Here is a 17,231-nt window from a genome sequence, read left to right as displayed (position 1 = left end):
TAAACTGATGATAAAATATGATATTTCTCTATGCAAAAAATATATTGAATTTGTAACATTTAACATACTTAAGACACTTCAAGATTGTTCAGGCACACAATTCAACACAACATTGCAATGACACAAATATTGCATATCACTTTGGCACAAAAGTTGTTTTTGTATGCCCCATTCGAAATGCATCTGGCAGTAAACCCCATTTCATACAGCAAAGGTTAAGACATGCTAAGAATTAATCACGTGAACCAATCCGATATTGTTCTGAGCACACATTCTTGTGAAACCACAACTACGTCAATGATAAGAAATTTCTCTCAATGATCCTTTCCCACAGCTTGAAAGAATGACACTCATATTGAAAGGAATGGTATAGTTTTTGTTGAGATGGGGATTCAAATTTCATTTTTCTTTTTTTTTTGCAAAAATAATTAAAAACCACTAATGAAATACCGTGTATTAAAGAACAAACAATTCTATGTGGAATTCAAAGTTCACGTGATGAAAATCGGTTTTGAAATGGCTGAAATATTCAAAAATAAAGCAAAGCAAAGAAGCAAAGTGATCTTATAAAAGATGAGTTCCACCTTTTATCAGGACCTCTTTGCTTTTTGATATTTCACCCAGGGTGCTACATAACTTTTTTTTTTTTTTTTTTTTTTTTTTTTAACCACTTGCCTAGTCTGGCAAGCAAATTTTCAAATTGTTGCAGAACACTTACGGCTCAAATATGAATTTTACTTGCCCGACAAGAAAGTCCAAAGATATACGAAAATGATATAGAAATTACTTAAAAAGTCAAGGGCTTGATAAAACACAATCATATAAAAAACATTTGTATAAAAAAACAGCACATGCATGAAGTAACAAACTTGGTTCAGTAGAGTGTTGGTGTTGGATTGCATTAAGATGTATTCACGTATGTGTTGGGAAGTAAAGGACTGGTGGTTTTAAAACATTTTGCTTGCCCAATTCCGGCATTTTTTTTTTCTCATTGTTCGAAAACACTTGCCAGACTTTGATTTTTACTTCCCCCGGGCAATCGAGCAATCGGGCAATCGGGCAAGTGCTTATGTAGCACCCTGTCACCCATTTCAAAATCCAATTTTCATCACATAAACATTGAACTCCTCTTGGAATTTGATAGGCCTATTGATGTATTTTCAAAATACACGTAAGTTGCTCATTATCTCACAAAAAGTTGGAAACCTCAAGCTACACCTCAATCAAAAGTATACCATCCCTTTAATTTCAAAATAGTTTGTGGAACCCCCCCCCCCCCCCTCCCATGGCCTGTTTGCATAAATTGCACATCCTATGCAGACATGTCACCCATGTCACAAACACATCTCACAAATGGCTATCCAAACCATGAGATTATTCTATTTGACCTTATTGCACATGCATGTACCTCCACCTATAGCATGCCTTCCATATTACCACAAAACCCTGGAATTAAGACAAGCCACGCCATTGCTCTGCAGAAATTCTCTATTCAAAGAGTCACATAAAACATCAGATATTACTCCATTCTAAGCAGTCCTGTATTCAGGGCTCAATTTCATAAACTTGTCATGACAGCAACTCTTGCCACAATATGACAAGCAGAACGTTTTTCAGTGTTGGGGGGGGGGGGGGGGGGGGCTGCGGGACGGGTGTCAAGGTCATATCTCGTATACGCATATAATGATGGAATATTTGGGAAATTATCAAAAAAAAAATGATGGAAGGAACTGAGAGAGGAAAGGGTTGATTAAAATGGGATATTCCTCTTATACATGAGGGAACTATTGATTTTTCGGAATGTAAGTGATAAGTCTTGTGCACTCAGAATTATTCAGAATCTTTTTTTTTTTTTGGGGGGGGGGACCGCCCCCATCGCCCCCCCCCCCCCCCCCCCCCCCCTTTCTACCATGTCAGTGCTTAGACGGGAACTTTATGTAAGGGCGGAATCTTTGGAAATTGAAATTCATGGGTGTTGTGATTTTTTCCCTTTTTTTTCCTTCCTTTCTTTTCCTTCCTTTCTTTCCTTTTTTTTTCACGAACCAAAAATGCGGGGGTGGGGGGGGGGGGGGGCTGCAGCCCCCCCCCCCCCAGCCCCCTGGGTTCCGCGGCCCCTGATGGTAACGACAAGAATCCTGCTTTCTGATTGGCCGCTGCTGCAAGCAGTTGCTACATGTATTACTGCAAATGTCCATATTTTCGTGTGATTAATTTTTTGCATTGAGTGGCTCAAAAACAAATTTGTGAGCTCTTGAATTCATGCCGCATAATTGTCAACCCATTCAAAAGGAGCAGAGAAAATTGTGAAGATATTTTCACGGGTATTAAAATTCGCGCTAGCCAAAAGTAGCATGAAAAGGGCAAAAATCAATGTACAGCAAAAAATTATGCATTTACAGTATAGAAGGCACTGCTATCCTAACGTCTTTCATGACATGAGACACTGAAAGTTGCTTGCCTGTATGTCCCATGAGATCAGGACTAGTCAAGTTGGCCATTCAATGTCATAAAAATCATCTATCCTTGAAGTCATGTCTGGTTGATTTAATCCTCTCTTTGTCGGGGACATTGGGCAGTGTGTAGAATGGTATTAGGCTTTCTGTGTCAATCTGCACTCAAGACACACAAAGGGTTAATTGTATGTGATTTTAATCTCTGCAGGCAATGCCCTGTAATCAGACGATCCCTCTGAGATATGTTTGGAAAACGGTAGGCACTGTGGTTAACACAAGTATCACAATTCATGGGTTGTGATTCATGGGTTAAATAATATTATAGAAACTCTTTATATGGTAATATGCATATAGGCAAGAAATATAGGCCCTACACATGGTAGTACAAAATCTGTGCTTTTGAAAATGAATGAATCTGGACCACCATATTCGATGAGTAGGATCATATTGTTAAAAAAAACAAACAAAAAAACAAAAAAAAAAAACTGCAGGTAACCTGTATCAAACTCTGTATGCATCATGGGATATCGGCTCTAAGGGATCATCTCGGAGAGTACTTCGCGTATGATGGGCTCGTCCCTTAGCAACTCCTTCGCCTCCTCCACTGTGCATTCCCTGATGGCAAGGATGATGGCAACTGGTACTACCTGGAGGACAACACAAAGAGCGATTCCAACTCCCGGACATGGCACATAGGGGGAGGGGAAGGGAAGGGGGGGGGGCATTTGAGCTGAACAATAGACACAGTTATACGCCTTATGAATTCACTGCTCAGTGGCGGATCCAGGGAGGACCACACCGGGTGCACAAACCAGTGTGGTCGAAACAGCAGAAATAAAAAGAAAAAAAAATAATGGGGGAGGGATGCATGCCCCCCCCCCCTTTAATTTTGTAAATGCACCCCCTCTTTACGGAATTCCTGGATCCGCCCCTGCTGCTAGTACTACCTGCATTTTCACCATCACCACATGTTCATATTCTTGCAAATGTTTCTACGGACAAATTTTTGATGTAGCAATGAATGTTAGGGCACATACATGTACATGACTACGTCAATTTCTCAGCTCAAGTGTTACAGGAGGATGATGTCACAACTAGACTATGAATAAAGAGGATCTGGAGGATATTTTTACAGGTGGAGCTTAATAGGGTGTAGAAAAATAATGAAAACATACATAAAAGTATATGATGAATATTTTTTTGAAACATTTAGTGATCTGGTTATATACAAACTACAAGGCATCATAAGAGGTCAACATGCATTTTGATTACACGACATTTATTTCTAGGATTACTACGACATCAGTATTCTGTGAATAACTTCTTCAAGACATGCAAAAAATTAAAAGAATTGAACACTAGTCAGTTTTATACACACTGATATTTGCGTTAACTATCATCCCCACTACGCTTACTGCCTTTTCAGTTTCAGATTCAGTTTATTTTCAAAAACATTCACATAGTTCGCATTTATACACACACACATCATGAGAGCTGCATGTACCTGTCCAATGCATATCGGTTTTGATACAAAATTGAAGCAGGTTTATACACTGAATGTTATGAGGGACCTGCATAAAGCACAGCATATTGAACAATTTCCCAATAAATGAAAGTGATGGTTTCAGGAGGTAGGGCTGGGATAAGAAACTAAGTGGGAAACTGGGGGCAAATTTACCATCGAGTGGCAAATCATTCCAAAAGTATTTACATCAGATCAATTTCTTTCCATTATCAGCGTTTTTTCAAATGCATTTAACATGGGTATAATTCTTGTCTTACCTTTTCTACCAAGCCAGCCTGTCCAATGATGCTGGATAGGGGTATGTGGGAGACTTCATCATGTTTGATATCATTGGTGCGATAGATGGATCGGAGCACTGCATTTCTGGCCTCCGTACCCTTATTGGGGCGTTGGACAAAGCTGGCCACTATGCTGACGCCCCGCTCAAAGAGTTTGGAGTTGCTGTGGTTAAACGCACAAGGGAAACAGAAGAAGAAGAGATCTATCAACTGGGAGCACCAAATTTCATGTTGATATTGTTGTTTTGTGTGTATGTGTGTGTGTATGTGTGTGTGTGTGTGTATGTGTGTGTGATGGATATTGAGATGAATATTTTTGCACAACACAGCCTTCTCAGACTCCCACAATGCAATTATAGCTACTTGTACCTCTGTCTGTTATTCTATTGCACAGGACTGTCTTTTCATGCTGCAATAGGCCTGCTCATAATTGAGCAATGAATAAGTTCCTAATTCTAGCACATAAGACATAATGCTTTCCAAAACTTCTACCCTTCTTTATGATTGGTAATATAATAAAGCCATTATTTCTTTTTACATTTGATTTCTACTTAAACAACAACACACATTTTTATTTTAGATATGCATTTTACACTTAAACTTACAACTTGTCTCTTTTGTCAACTCCCTGTAATTTCCTACTTGATTTTGGCTGAAGATACTCTTAACCCTTCAAATTAGCATTATAATTCATGACAGTCTATGCATGAAACAATTGAAATGTCATTCAAAGAGCACATGTTTTTCCTGCTATATATGTATGTATATATATACGCACACACACACTGAATTTATATTTGCTGTTTACCTAGCATTATCCCCCCCCCAAAAAAAAACAACAACAAAAACAACAACAACAAACTAAGCAGTGGAAGATAAAGGAAAATGACTGCTTTGAAATCCATGTGTACCTGAGTCGGAGGTCCACCATAAGATTTTTGAGGACCTTTCCCTTTGCAATGTGTGCACCCGTGCTGATAGAATTTAGGACCGACTTCAAGGAAAATTCCGTCAGACTTTGGATGACTTCCTCTACCACAGCCCTAGCCACGCCCATTCTCCTGAGTTTCTCTCCGACCGCCTCGTCTGGCTGGGGCAGGATGACCTCTTTGCAGTGCTTCCATGGCAATGAGGAGGATGAGACAGCCTGTGTAAATACGATGCCAATATGAGAGGTGTTTGACAATACACGGTGATGAAAGGCATCCATCTCTTCCGTGAAGTTGTTTTCTGTTGGTAATGAGAAGATGAGAACAGTTATCACTTTAATTAAGACAAAGATTCAGTTTTGCCTTCATGTGGTCTTTGACAAAGTATTGTACATCGTGAAGAAACAAAAAAAAAAAAACACAAAACAAACACAAAACAAAATACAATTGAAGTTTAGCGTTAAATGCTCACCATTAGTAAGGAGAAGGAAAATGACTGTATCATGCGACTTGATGGTGGGAATGATGTGTTCCTGGAAGAACAGAGTGGACGTCTCATCCTTCAAAACATCAGCATGTCTCGTATAATCCTAGGTCGGAATTGAAATGACAGAATTAGCACAACAACAGCTAGAATGCTCTTTATCATTTTATTTCCCTCAAAATAAGTTGTTGTTTTTTCAGTACTCAGGGATTGACATTCTCGCATTATGACCTTTTTGCTCTTGATAAATTATGAAATATGAATTAGAAGTGACTCATTCAAATGCTCTGACTTTGAGATGCAAATCATCATAATCATATTCTTCTCCTCCATTTCTTTTTTCACAATGAGTTTTTGTTGTAGCTACTTCAAATGAAGACCACAATTGCAGATATCAAAGTGGGAATGGAAGTAAAGACAGACATCAATAAAATTTATAAGAGAGTGTGAATCACAATTCTCCTCAATAATAAATGATTCCATCGCATGCATACAGAGTTGTACATCCTGGTCTTAATCTGAAGAATTTTAGAGAGAGATGTACCAAAAAGGGTGTTCTCATGGAACAATGACCTCAGTAAATACACCTATTATGATCTCCCTCATACTTTGTGGCCACCTACACATATGAACCAGTTGACTGAATCCACTGAAAATGGTTCAAGGTTATTATGTTTGTTTGTTTTTCATACTCATCTATGAGAATATTTGTTTACCTTCAGCACTGTTTAGAAAGAGAACCAACAATGGCAGTTGATACAAGTCAGTAAATGTCCATTTCTCCCACACATCACTATAGTACACATTCAAACGAATATGGCTTGTGGTTTGTTCATAATATCAAAGGGACTGTACAGTACTGGTTAAGGTGAGGATTCAGCTTGTAATGTTTTGCGAGATATTTAGAAACCACTCTATAAAATGTTAAAGAGCACGCTATTCTAAGGGGATTCAAAAGTTTATTTGATAAAAATCGGTTTTGAAATGACTGAGATATCTAAAAACAAGGAAAAACAAAGAGATCCTAATAAAAGTTGTGGCCAGTCAAGTTTATTATAGGATCGCTTTTTTGGATATCCCAGCCATTTCAAGGCCAATTTTCATCAAATAAACATTGAATCCTTCTTGAAATTACATGCTCTTTCATATTTCATGAGAAGTTTATCATTATCTCACCAAAAAATATTATAAATCTGCATCCTCACCTCAACCAGTACAGTACAGTAACTTTAAGCCTGGTGCAACTCATACAATATGCCTGCAGGAAGAGCAGTTTAACAAGTGTGATACAAGGAAAACTCTCCAATACACTCTCTCCTCAATGTAAATCATAGACTACAAAAGAAAAAGATGAGGGGAAATACAATAACAAGCAAGCAACACTACCAATGTCTGGTGATAATTGGCCCCTACTGCTGCAAGACCTCCCTTCAAAAATCCTCGCACATCGTCAAAATCTGTACAAAAAGAGAGTTACTATCATCACTAAAGAGACACATGCCCAAAACACAAACAAAGACCCCGTTTACAGTGTGGGGCTGGGCCGAGCCCGGCCTCAATTGCGCGGCCGAGCCCCGCAATTTTGTCCGTTTACACTGCCGGGCTCGGCCCGGGCTTTTAATTCAAACCTTTAAATATTTTGTCGTAGTGGCGCTCTGCTTGTAAACAAACGCAATTTGGTATAGTCTGGTTTCCAGACCCTTTGCCAAATGGACTCCGCAGCGGCGACAAAGTCGCTGCTTTTGCCGAAGGAAAAATCCTTTGCAGGATAAAACCACCTTAAACTGTAGTCTAGTTTTCGACGTTGAGGGCGTTAATATCCTGAATAGTGAAATAGTACGGACAGAGGGTCTGGAAGCCAGACTAAATTTGGTACTGCATTTGGCCAGGCCGGGCTCGAGACCACCTCCAGAGCGTGGCCAAATGCGCGGCCAATTTTGGCCCCGCATTTGGCCTTTTGCGCGTTTACACTGAAATGAAGGCTGGGCTCGGCCGCGGCCGAGCCCGGGCTTTTTGCACACTGTAAACGGGGTCTATGCTACCAGCCTCATAGGAACTACAATTTGACAACAATGAGATACAAGTCATGCTTCAGTACTGCTTATCAAACTAGAAATGTCGCTACGGCGACTGATATGCCTCCGCCATAATGCATGGTTCTCCTAATAGGTCTATAGTACAATGTCTTGACAATGTGTGATGACAGTTTCACACAATTGGCAAAATATTAAAATGACAGGTTTGCCACAAATGTGCTGAATGTTCACTTTCCTAGAACTAGGTTCAATTGGATGAACGATTAAAACGTCAGAGTGCAGGTATTTGGGGAACTGATGATTTTTACTTGACTTTTTACCCTTTTATAAGTTTATGCATAGAGTAATTTTCAAGGTATTGAGAAAAAGTATAATTTCAGTATCAAATGGTAAAATAGTATTATCTAAACCTGGCCTTTGACCTTTGACCTCACAGTTCCAAAGAGAATCACTGTTAGGTAGAACATGCATAAATATGTAAGTTTCATGATGATACCTTGAGTTACTTTCGAGATATGGAGGAAAAAGTGCAATTTAGCACTTTCACTTGACCTTCGACCTTTTGGCAAGAAACTTCCAACAGAATATATATTGGGTAATACATGCATACATCAAGTTTTAAAAAAATCCTTCAGGCATTGCATGAATATAAGGAAAGTAGTGATATTTTGAGGAGTTGACCTTGACCTTTGACCCTTGACCCATGACCCCCAACTTCCCTAGATAATCACTGCCCATCGGTTCATGCATATATACTAAGTTCCATGAAGATACCTTGAACCATTTGCGAGATATGGAGAAAAACATGAAATTTCAACCTTTTTTTTCACAAAATAACCTGTGACCTTTGACCTTTGACCCGTGACCCTAAAATCCAAACAAAGTGTTATCCCCCCAGGATATACCCTCATACCAAGTTTGATGTAAAACCATCACACGGTTCTTGAGATATCGACAAAAACAAAACAGGACGGACGGACGGACGGACGGACGACCCGAAAACATAATGCCTCCGGCCACTTCGTTGGCGTAGGCATAAAAACAAAAATATACAACATTTTGACAAAAGTTTCAAGAAAGATTATATGTGTGTGTGAAACCCAAGGTGTCACATTCCACTGCACACAAATTGAATAAACAGCAAGACATGACAGCTGTATGAAACAACAGAAATTTATGCCGCAGACAGGTGGAATTCACCACAACATCATTTCACTGCCATAGTCTTTACTATTTGAGAAGTCTATTATGCTAAAATAGTTTAAGGGCAGTGAGAAAGACAAAGAGAGAGACTGATAATAGCCAAATATGTTGCTTTGTCTACCACAATTTGCTTGTTGCATTATTGCATCCTCTGAGGAGGATTTTCTTTGGGTTTTAGCACCTCTGCACTGTCTTTTCTAATCTAAGTAAGAAATCGGGGAAAAAAATGAAACGTACACAATTTGTTAACATGCTTGGAAGAATTTCATACAACTTGGCATACAATTGTACACATATTTGTACTTGAAATTGCCAAAGCTTTGAATGTTACATCATACTTCTAGTATTTAATTTTCCACTCATTAACCCACTGAGGATGGACTGATTTGCTACAACACACATTTCCCATAGATACTTGCCAGAGCATATTCCGGATTCGTCCTCAACAGGTTAACTCTCTATGTGCCACGTTTGCACGCCCGACTCAGTCGACAGTGTGCCAACTATGCATATTCTGCTCAAATGCACAAACCATCTCAAAACTGATCAATAAATTGCCAAATGCCACAGCACAATGAAAACATTTCTTGCAATTCCATTCCTCTTGTTCCTAGCTTGCATTTTATGTAGTGAATGACTAGCAAGCAGTGTTCTCTACTGGATTCTGCATTTAAATTCTAGGTTTCTGTCACTGCTTTGTGTGCAAAAGTCATGCTTTTACAATTATAATGTAATAATGTAATAATAATAATGATAATATTTTCATTTATATGGCGCTTCATACTGACGTTTCTAAGCGCACTTTTGCTACTCATACATATAGACTAGAAAACAATGTATCTACGTATTGTCATTTGAAATAAAAACAATCATAGACTTGTCATACAGTTTACACCAACGCGAAGCTTGGCATTTTCTCTACAATATCGCTCACTACATGTCAAGCTGAACAGAAATCTATAAAAGTAACACAGATTTGAAAAACAGAATGCTTTCCCAAAGCATGATGATGCTTCTGTCTTAGAAGAATGTGGCACACAGGGGGTTTACACCATGGCACATAAAGAGTTAATGATATCTGAAATTCATCATCCAAAAAAGCAAATGTTTTCAACAGTTAATCAAAACTGTACGACCATTCATGCAACACATATTTGGTCAATTTTGTAATCACAAAACTGACAAGCTGGCATTCTTGTGCGCCTCACCTGAGCCAAATGTTGGCGGGCACTCTGAAGCGTCAATCAGGCCGAGGATTCCAGTCTTGTCTTGCCCGATGTAATATACGTGACCTCCTGCACGCAGACTTGTAATCAACAAAGAGACAGACAATGCTTCTTGAAACTCATACAATTGCAAGATGGGTGGTCACTGAAGAGCATTATTACTGCATTTATCATGCAGCATGAAAGACAAATATACGATATAGTGGAAAACTCATTACGACTAGGTTGAATATAGCGAGCGAGATATCTGATATATTGAGATGACAGTGCTTGTATTATCTAGATCTCTATCATGACATTTGATTTTTAGTCCTGATATAAATACCCTTCCTATAAAATGAAGAAATTTCAATTCAGCGCAGTCTTTAGGCAGCTCAATTAACTGAGGATTCAATGACGTTCTGTTCATCATAGAATAAAATAATATTTTGATAATCCTTAAATTGGCAATAATTCTCTGAAGTCCTCTTCAAAGCCATCAGATACCCCTCGAGATTATTACACATTCTTACAAGCAACCTACCAGTGGGTTGTAGGGCATCACATTTTTGCATCTCCTACAATGTACATGTACCAATCGATAAATCTGCACAATCCTTTAAGAAAATTCAGGATTAGTCACTCCCTTTTGGGATGACATCTAAATTTCTTTTCAAAGAGATGAATATCAATGTTCTATTCATATCCAGGAAGGGCATCAAGATGAAAGGCAGAAAACAAATTGCTATGATAAGTGGTGTATCTGTAGTGGTCAGTAGAAGGGCAGGCTTACACACCATCAATGACAAACAACAGCAATAAAGAGAACAATGATAATGATAACAATAGTAATAGTTATACTACTAAACTACTACTACTACTAATAATAATGATAATAATAACAACAACCACATGAATTTATATTTCAACAAATCCACTCTGTACGAGTGCTCAGAGTGCATACATACTATTATTACCCCGGTGCCTGGATACATCATTTCCCACCAGCACTGACAGTGCTCACTCTCCACACCACTTCGCAGTGCTTGATTCCACGAACCCAAACCACACTCACATACTTATCCACTCGGCCACGACACAATATATCAATTAGAATCTTGCCAGTGTCCAAAGGGAGGATGTACAACTAGAATCACCTCTTGCCTGCCATTTCAACAACCTCTGCCACCTGCTCCCTGGTTGCCTGGTAGGAAACTTCCCAATGTTGTTCGTACATCTCCATCAACATACTCGGCAGTTCATCACCATGCCCACTCTGGACTCCATTCATACTCTGTCCTGCATCAGCTGGTGGTAGTTCTGTTTCTGAAATAATAAAGAAAAAGTCATGGGCTTTCTGAAGGAGAAAACATCTTCCATCTCTACACACAGATATTTACCTCAGAAATGGTGACTGCCAGTACTACAATTTTAAAAAGGGTCCAAATCATATTCCCCCCCCCCCCCCTCTACAGAGGTTTTTAGTAGTTGCTGTGCAAAGGTGGCTGTTATGATAAGTATGTGTGTGACACAATTACAGAGAAATCTGCATACGGCATACTGTATATGACTATATTAGTGAATATAATTTTTTTTGCAAATTGTGACTTCTAGACAATAATGCCATAATTCCAAAATCTGACTTAGAGGCTTTTATTTGCATTTAAAAAGAATTTTATTATTCTTTTTTTTGTCAGGGCATGATGGCTTGAGAAAATAGGTCAAAGGCCAGGGAGCCTAATGCATAATATTAGAGACCGTCCCTCTCAGTACAATGTAGGTATGAATCTGGGGAGTTACATTCATAGGAAATTACAAATGGTTAGAAAGACTTGAAGAAGGTATAAAGTGTAACCCAACAGCTCACCCTTCATTTGTCAAAAAAACAAAAAACAAAAACATAATTGTTGCATTACTGCTTAACATTCAGGAAGATAGAAAGGCTAACCTTACTTCTTGGGCAGTAGGATGTCTTCCCTTTTGCACCCACACGGGTTTCCCCAAATTCACACATTTTTACTAGTATGAATATGCATGCATGCGTATTCATAGCCCAATGTACGAACACCATTGTCTTTTTCTAAATTTGCTCTCTAACCTGCATACGGCCTGACCAGGTGTTGGTCTTGGGTGTCAGTAGGTGTGGCTGAAATGCTGATGGTAGAGAAGGCAGAGAAGAAGCATGTTTCTAGGAGAAGTTTGGTGGCTCCACCCCCCTTCAGCCTGGATGATCCAGTGATAGCCTCTGGCTGGGGAAGAAAAATGTACAGATACAGATAGATAAATAGACACTCAGATAGATAGATAGACAAATAGATAGACAGATAGATAGATAGACAGATAGATAGATAGATAGATAGATAGATAGACAGACAGACAGATAGGTAGATAGATAGACAGATGGACAGATAAATAAATAGATAGACAGATAGAAAGATAGACTGACAAATAGATAGATAGATAGACAGATAGATAGATATAGATAGATAGATAGATACATACATCAGGGCTCCACACTAACTTTTATTGTTGGTGGCCCAAAGGCAAACATCCGACCTTTTTTGGTGGCCCGATCAGGCCACCACATGCTTCATTTCTGAAATTTTGGTGGCCCGACGTGCGTTTTTGGTGGCCCCGGGCCACCGGGCCACCGTTAGTGTCGAGCCCTGCATACATACATACATAAATAAATAGATACATAGATAGATAAATTAGGTATATACAGTAGATATAATAGATTGATTGATTAATTGATTGACTGATTGATTGACTGTAATAATTGATTGATGAATTGATGACTAAATGATAAATTTATCATTTGATTGATTGATTCAGTACACAGATGCATGTTCTTATTTGTTCAAGATGAAACATTTCTGAAAGCATGATTCAAATAAGCAATGCTGCACACTGGCACTGCTCTGATGGTCCCTGACCAGTAAAAATCATTGTCGGACCAGTAAAACATGGACAAAGTGGGTACCTACTGGTCCGACAAACATCTACACAGGTCAGGTAGACCAGTACAAAAAATGGGTTAGTGTGCAGCCCTGAAATAAGTATAAGAATGTATGAATAAGTCATTGATGGGGCTACCCGAGTAAAGAATACTCATCAAATCAAACAATCGATGCGTCACCGATGCAGCTACCCCGGGTAAAGAATACTAATCAAATAAAACAACTGATGCAACTGATTCATCAAATCATTCAAGGAAACCCTTCAGACTCCATGCCAAAACAGTGATTCATGTCATCATTCCTTGAAGGTGAAAACATTTCCAAAAGCATAATTCAAATAATAACAGTTGACAAGATGATGTTGTACTCTAGTTTTTAGAAGTTGCCAAAAGAAGCAAATTAATTAACATTCATAACCAACAGAACTTCAAAAGAAAAGATAACACTATTAATAGAGTTATTACTTTCCCTATCCAGTTATGCATTAGGAATCATACAAGTCAGAAACATAATTTAGTGGACAGCATCTTCTCAGTCATCTAGTGGTAGAATCTTGATGCAGTATTTCCCACACAAAACTCACCCCGACAACAGGATTCAAGATGAAAGCTTGAGAAGCCACGGCAACCGCCTCCATTCTCTTTGCCACTGTCCAAAGAGGGAAAAATCCAATCAGATATATTTTCACTGTTTAGTTTTCATCAAGCTGCTGGTTTACTTCATGCATAGGAGAGGAAAGCACAACCTAAACATTTTGATTTCTCGATGAAAATTTTGACCTCAAACCTGCACTATGCATTCTGTGTAGAAGTTTTGAAGCCCTCACCTAGTGCCATCATATAAAGCAAACGGAATCGAAATTGGGTTAGAAATGGCGAAGGAGTAGCATTTGTAGCCAATGTACAATATAGGTAAAAAAATCAAGGTCAAAGGTCAAAATTCTGTGTAGAAGTTTTGAAGCCCTCACCTAGTGCCATCACATAAAGCAAACGGAAGTAAAATCGGGTTAGAAATGGCGAAGGAGTAGCATTTTGTAGCAAAATGTACAATACAGGACAAAAATCAAGGTCAAAGGTCAAAGAAGTCAAAGGTCAAAATTCTGTGTAGTAGTTTTGAAGTCCTCACCTAGTGCCATCACATAAGCAAACGGAATCGAAATCGGGTTTATAGAAATGGCGAAGGAGTAGCATTTTGTAGCAAAATGTACAATACAGGACAAAAATCAAGGTCAAAGGTCAAAGAAGTCAAAGGTCAAAATTCTGTGTAGTAGTTTTGAAGTCCTCACCTAGTGCCATCACATAAGCAAACGGAATCGAAATCGGGTTTATAGAAATGGCGAAGGAGTAGCATTTTGTAGCCAATGTACAATATGGGTCAAAAATCAAGGTCAAAGGTCAAAGGTCCAAATTCTGTGTAGAAGTTTTGAAGCCCTCACCTAGTGCAAAGCAAACTGAATCGAAATCGGGTAAGAAATGGGGAAGGAGTAGCATTTTGAAGCAAAATGTACAATATAGGTCAAAGGTCAAGGTCAAAGGTCACAACTGAAATTCTGTGTAGAAGTTTCAAAGCTCCCATGTAGTGCTATCATATAAAGCAAACAGAATCAAAATTGGCTCATAAATGACAGAGAAGTAGCAAATTGAACATTTTGATCACACACGGACGCACACACAGATGGACGGACGGACGGACACACGGACACACACACGTATGGCACTTTCATAGTCCCCTGCTCGAACTCGTTCGGCGGGGACAATTACCTGAGAAGAAAGTCTGGTCCCAGTGTTTGATGGGCTGATTCTTGGCAAGACTCACTGGATTAAACCCCAGGAGGACAGGGGTGTATTGCTCTGGATGCTCCAAGCAGTAATCCAGTTGTCCTGCAACATAGGGTGCCTGTTGGACAGAGGGAAGAATGAAAATATTGCAGTCAGTTCAGACCACTATCAACGACACATTTCAGCAAGCTTGGGTTACCTACCACATGATTTTGTACACTGACAGTCCCCATTGCACACTTATCTGCATACTATTACTGGAGATGCTGTTGCATTACTATTTCAGTCTAAATACTTTCTGTATCAGCGCTGTAACTGAGAGTGTGGCTTTGCGTAAAGAAACTGAAATGAACTTCATTCATGGACTTTAACTAATGCAATGTCCACTCAATACCTGCTAAGAGCATGTATACAAAATCACTGGATTCAGTTAACTTCAGAGCCATTATAGTCCTGTAGATTAATATAACAATGTGTGCATTCTTCCTTTGTATTATACATAATATGACTGCATCATGTATGTGTGAAGAGCTAGGAAAACTGCTGAAAAATTTCATAGCCCTTACTTACCGACAAACCACACGTTATGCCAATAAACAGTATTCGCTGACATCCTTGGGAAGCCTAGAAAAGAAAAGAAAAAAATGAAACATACAAGTGCACAATGCAATCAAAAAGAAAATCACGGAAGAAGTTTGGAAAATTCCCATGTGGCACAGTTTATGCACCATCATTTTATATGCAACAGGAAAATATCATTGACTCAAAATTTTTCAGCTGTTTTTTCTCTATTGATTGATTTTTTAAGGGGTTTATGAAACTAAATATGAAGTGTCTGCAATATTTATATCCTTTGATAAAGATACACTTTTAATATGCAGGGAAAAATATACATTTCCCAAGCAGAGCAGTTTCTGAAAATGCTGTTATTTGAAATTCATAAACAACAACAGAAAGAAAGTTGTCTCATCACTGTCATTACACTCTTTGCTCACAGTAAGTGGCCAAATGAAAGAGACGACCACTATAAACAGGTGGCCATATGACAGGTTTGACTACACAATTTGTCAACATGCTTGGAAGAATTTCATACAATTTGGCATACAATTGTACACATATTTGTACTTGAAATTGCCAAAGCTTTGAATGTTAAATCATACTTCTAGTATTCAATTTTCCACTCATTACCCCACTAAGGATGGACTGATTTTGCTACAACACACATTTCCCATAGACACTTGCCCGAGTATACTCGGGACTCGTCCTCAATGGGTTAACAAGCATTTACAACCTCAGATACAAATCAAAGCACTGGGGACCTTCTTCTTGTCTGCCTTGCTGCACTAATTGTGATATACTGGCACTATACCCAAATTTACTGATCTGTTCAACTTCAGCATTTCAGGTGAAAATTAAAATGCATTAACTTTTCCAAATGGCAGGTTCCTCTTAATCAACATTCAGTAATCCCTCCACAATTTAGTTGCATGTACGAAGCTAGCAAGCCCTCTCAGAAGTACCAAAATGTTTCTTAGTCCCCCTACACATTTGACTTTAGCTATAATAGGAAGTCCACTCGGGAGTGGCAATGTGCCTCAGTCCAACAGGAAGGCCATGGTGACGCAATAGGGATTAGGGGAATCAATCTCTATTCATTGGCATTTAGTTTCTAGACAGCCATGCTAATCAGCAAAGGGAGCACACCTGCATCCCTGAAAATCCGTGAAGAAAGCACAGTAAGGTTCAAAGGCCCGGTAGCATGGGAATAGCATGGAGTGGGAAGGCTGACCCGGCTTGGATATACTCAAGAACCCCTGTAACGAACTGCGTGCAACTTTATCACTGAGCTCTAAATAAGTACACACACAGCCAAAGAATCTCAACTGGAGTAGACCGTTAGTGATGAGCTTCAATGCTCACATTTGCTGACCAATGCTATTCATGATTTTTTAATGCATCCCGCTGGCCAGTGAATGAATCTCGCCACCCACGAATCTCAATGCTACCAGGCCTTCAAAAAGGGGATTTTACCAGAGATCGTTCCAATTCCTGCAGGTCTTTGCTTCCATGTCCTGGACTGTCTTCAAAGGCCTCCACAGAGTGTGTGAGTGCCCTGACGCCTCCTCCTATGAGGTAGTGGCAGCATGGCTCACGACCCATCCTTGTCATCAGGCCATTCATCTTGGTCTGAATTACAATTCAGTAAAATGAAAAAACAACAACAACAACAAACACCATGATTTCATTGTATAACCTCTTTATTTTATGTGTACCAATTGCCTTTATGCAGTCCCTTCCTGTCGAACGAAGTTTCGTATGTACCTTCATGCAAAGCCTTTAAAGTCTATGTTTATAGTGTGCATTATGAAGTGAAAACAGA

General features: G+C 39.1%; 1 protein-coding gene across 1 annotated transcript in view; it reads right to left on the bottom strand.

Annotated features, from left to right (window-relative positions):
• Window positions 1-2,986: 2,986 nt before the first annotated feature.
• The window catches only part of LOC139734671 (glucokinase regulatory protein-like), a 28,325-nt gene continuing 14,080 nt past the window's right edge, over window positions 2,987-17,231 (bottom strand). The window contains exons 6-17 of the mRNA XM_071645459.1: window positions 16,883-17,038; window positions 15,422-15,475; window positions 14,834-14,969; window positions 13,657-13,721; window positions 12,212-12,362; window positions 11,271-11,439; window positions 10,117-10,214; window positions 7,056-7,126; window positions 5,658-5,775; window positions 5,168-5,486; window positions 4,236-4,419; window positions 2,987-3,100 (exon numbers count right to left, since the gene is read on the bottom strand). Of these exons, the coding sequence (XP_071501560.1) occupies window positions 2,987-3,100; window positions 4,236-4,419; window positions 5,168-5,486; window positions 5,658-5,775; window positions 7,056-7,126; window positions 10,117-10,214; window positions 11,271-11,439; window positions 12,212-12,362; window positions 13,657-13,721; window positions 14,834-14,969; window positions 15,422-15,475; window positions 16,883-17,038 (1,635 nt within the window). The remainder of the gene's footprint in view (window positions 3,101-4,235; window positions 4,420-5,167; window positions 5,487-5,657; window positions 5,776-7,055; window positions 7,127-10,116; window positions 10,215-11,270; window positions 11,440-12,211; window positions 12,363-13,656; window positions 13,722-14,833; window positions 14,970-15,421; window positions 15,476-16,882; window positions 17,039-17,231) is intronic.

Source organism: Diadema antillarum, unplaced genomic scaffold, assembly GCF_040938485.1.
Source record: "Diadema antillarum isolate AM-2024a unplaced genomic scaffold, OU_Dant_1.0 seq00000538_RagTag, whole genome shotgun sequence".
Lineage (NCBI taxonomy): Eukaryota > Metazoa > Echinodermata > Echinoidea > Diadematoida > Diadematidae > Diadema > Diadema antillarum.
The sequence above is the reverse complement of the archived record's forward strand: the minus strand, read 5'-3'. Positions and strand labels throughout refer to the sequence as shown.